This window comes from Meleagris gallopavo, chromosome 15 (assembly GCF_000146605.3).
Source record: "Meleagris gallopavo isolate NT-WF06-2002-E0010 breed Aviagen turkey brand Nicholas breeding stock chromosome 15, Turkey_5.1, whole genome shotgun sequence".
Lineage (NCBI taxonomy): Eukaryota > Metazoa > Chordata > Aves > Galliformes > Phasianidae > Meleagris > Meleagris gallopavo.
Window position 1 is genome coordinate 15,613,159 of NC_015025.2, and position 1,345 is coordinate 15,614,503.

Genomic DNA, 1,345 nt, shown 5'->3' on the forward strand with positions numbered 1-1,345 from the left:
AAAAACAGACCGAAAGAGAGCAGAAGTAGTGTCTGTGCACACCAACTCTGCAGGAGGGCTGCACGCACCGCCTGCACACGGAGCTGCCACGGTGGATCTCCAGCACAGCTCTCCCACAGCGCCGCACCGCAGCTGCATCCCACGGGCTGAGGGGCCCAGAGCCGTCCCCAAGTGCTGAAGGGCACCAGAATTGCCATAAAATGTACGTGTTTTGTACAGATCATTCAAAGAGAAGAGAACAATTATTTCTTTTTTTATTAAAGATGATATTTTACTCCAAAATACTGAATATAGTATCTTTTTCTTTAACAGGTATAACATTCAAAAAGATTTAAGAAAGGATGAAAATTTAGTTTCCTATCTCGCTCGGAAACGAGCTTCTGCTGAACGGCAGAAAGGTACTGGTGTGTTGTGAACAACCTACGCTCTGTATTTACATATTGCTGGTACCTGTATGCATATTATTGCCCAATGTTTCCAGCTGCTCTCGCTGCGGCACGCGCGGCTGTCTACGAAGGGAACCCGTCCGCTCAGGCGGAGGCACGGAGGGGAGCGTTCCGTCCAAGGTCCGACTTGCGCTTTGACACAGTGATTGGAGAAATGCAAATTCAACCTTAGAAACAGCCACTGAACACAGGTTTGTTTTTTGTTTTTTCTTTCTAACAGAGTACTTCTTTGGATGCTGAATGTCAGTGCCTTCAGCACTGCCTCCAGACAAAGCACGGCTGGCACGGGTTACCATTCAGCACATCCGTGACCCCTACAAAAAATATAATTACATGTATCATGATAAAGCAATCTGTCATCTAAAAATCATCCTTATTATACACTATACAAGCTATTTTACAGTCATTAATAAATTGCTTTTAAAGCTGCAGTAGCCCTTCCCTTCTTTTCTCAGATCAGCGAATATACCGATTATACAGACTGGAAACTATAACTAAATACAAAAATATATTAGGTTTTGTATCTTCCCAGGTGATTTTTCTCGTCGCTATTACACAAATAATCGGGCCACTTTCAGTACAAATCAAATTTTAGAGTGGCTTGGTAAATATTTCAATTTCGAGATACAGAAAATCGTTAAGGTGCAGGTAGAAAAGGCTACTACAGCTTCTAAACGTTTTAAAATACAGCTACCCATGGCAACGAGGAGAGATTCACGAGACCTATGGCAGATTTATGGCACGCTAGTCACTCGACAGGAAGGGACGCAGCCGTACAAAGACGAGGGCGGACGTACACCTGCAGGACCACGAAGCCGGCAGCGGAGCTCTCCTGCTCCCGAGGACAAGGGCGAAGCAGAGGCGAGAGGCGGCGGCGCCGCGCGGTTGGGGGTCGGACG

The 1,345-nt window shown here is 46.1% G+C and overlaps 1 protein-coding gene across 1 annotated transcript in view; it reads left to right on the plus strand.

Annotated features, from left to right (window-relative positions):
• The first annotated feature begins 1,142 nt into the window (after positions 1–1,142).
• ARHGAP26 (Rho GTPase activating protein 26) overlaps positions 1,143–1,345 on the plus strand; it is a 72,625-nt gene continuing 72,422 nt past the window's right edge. The window contains exon 1 of the mRNA XM_019620496.2: positions 1,143–1,239. Within this exon, the coding sequence (XP_019476041.2) occupies positions 1,143–1,239 (97 nt within the window). The remainder of the gene's footprint in view (positions 1,240–1,345) is intronic.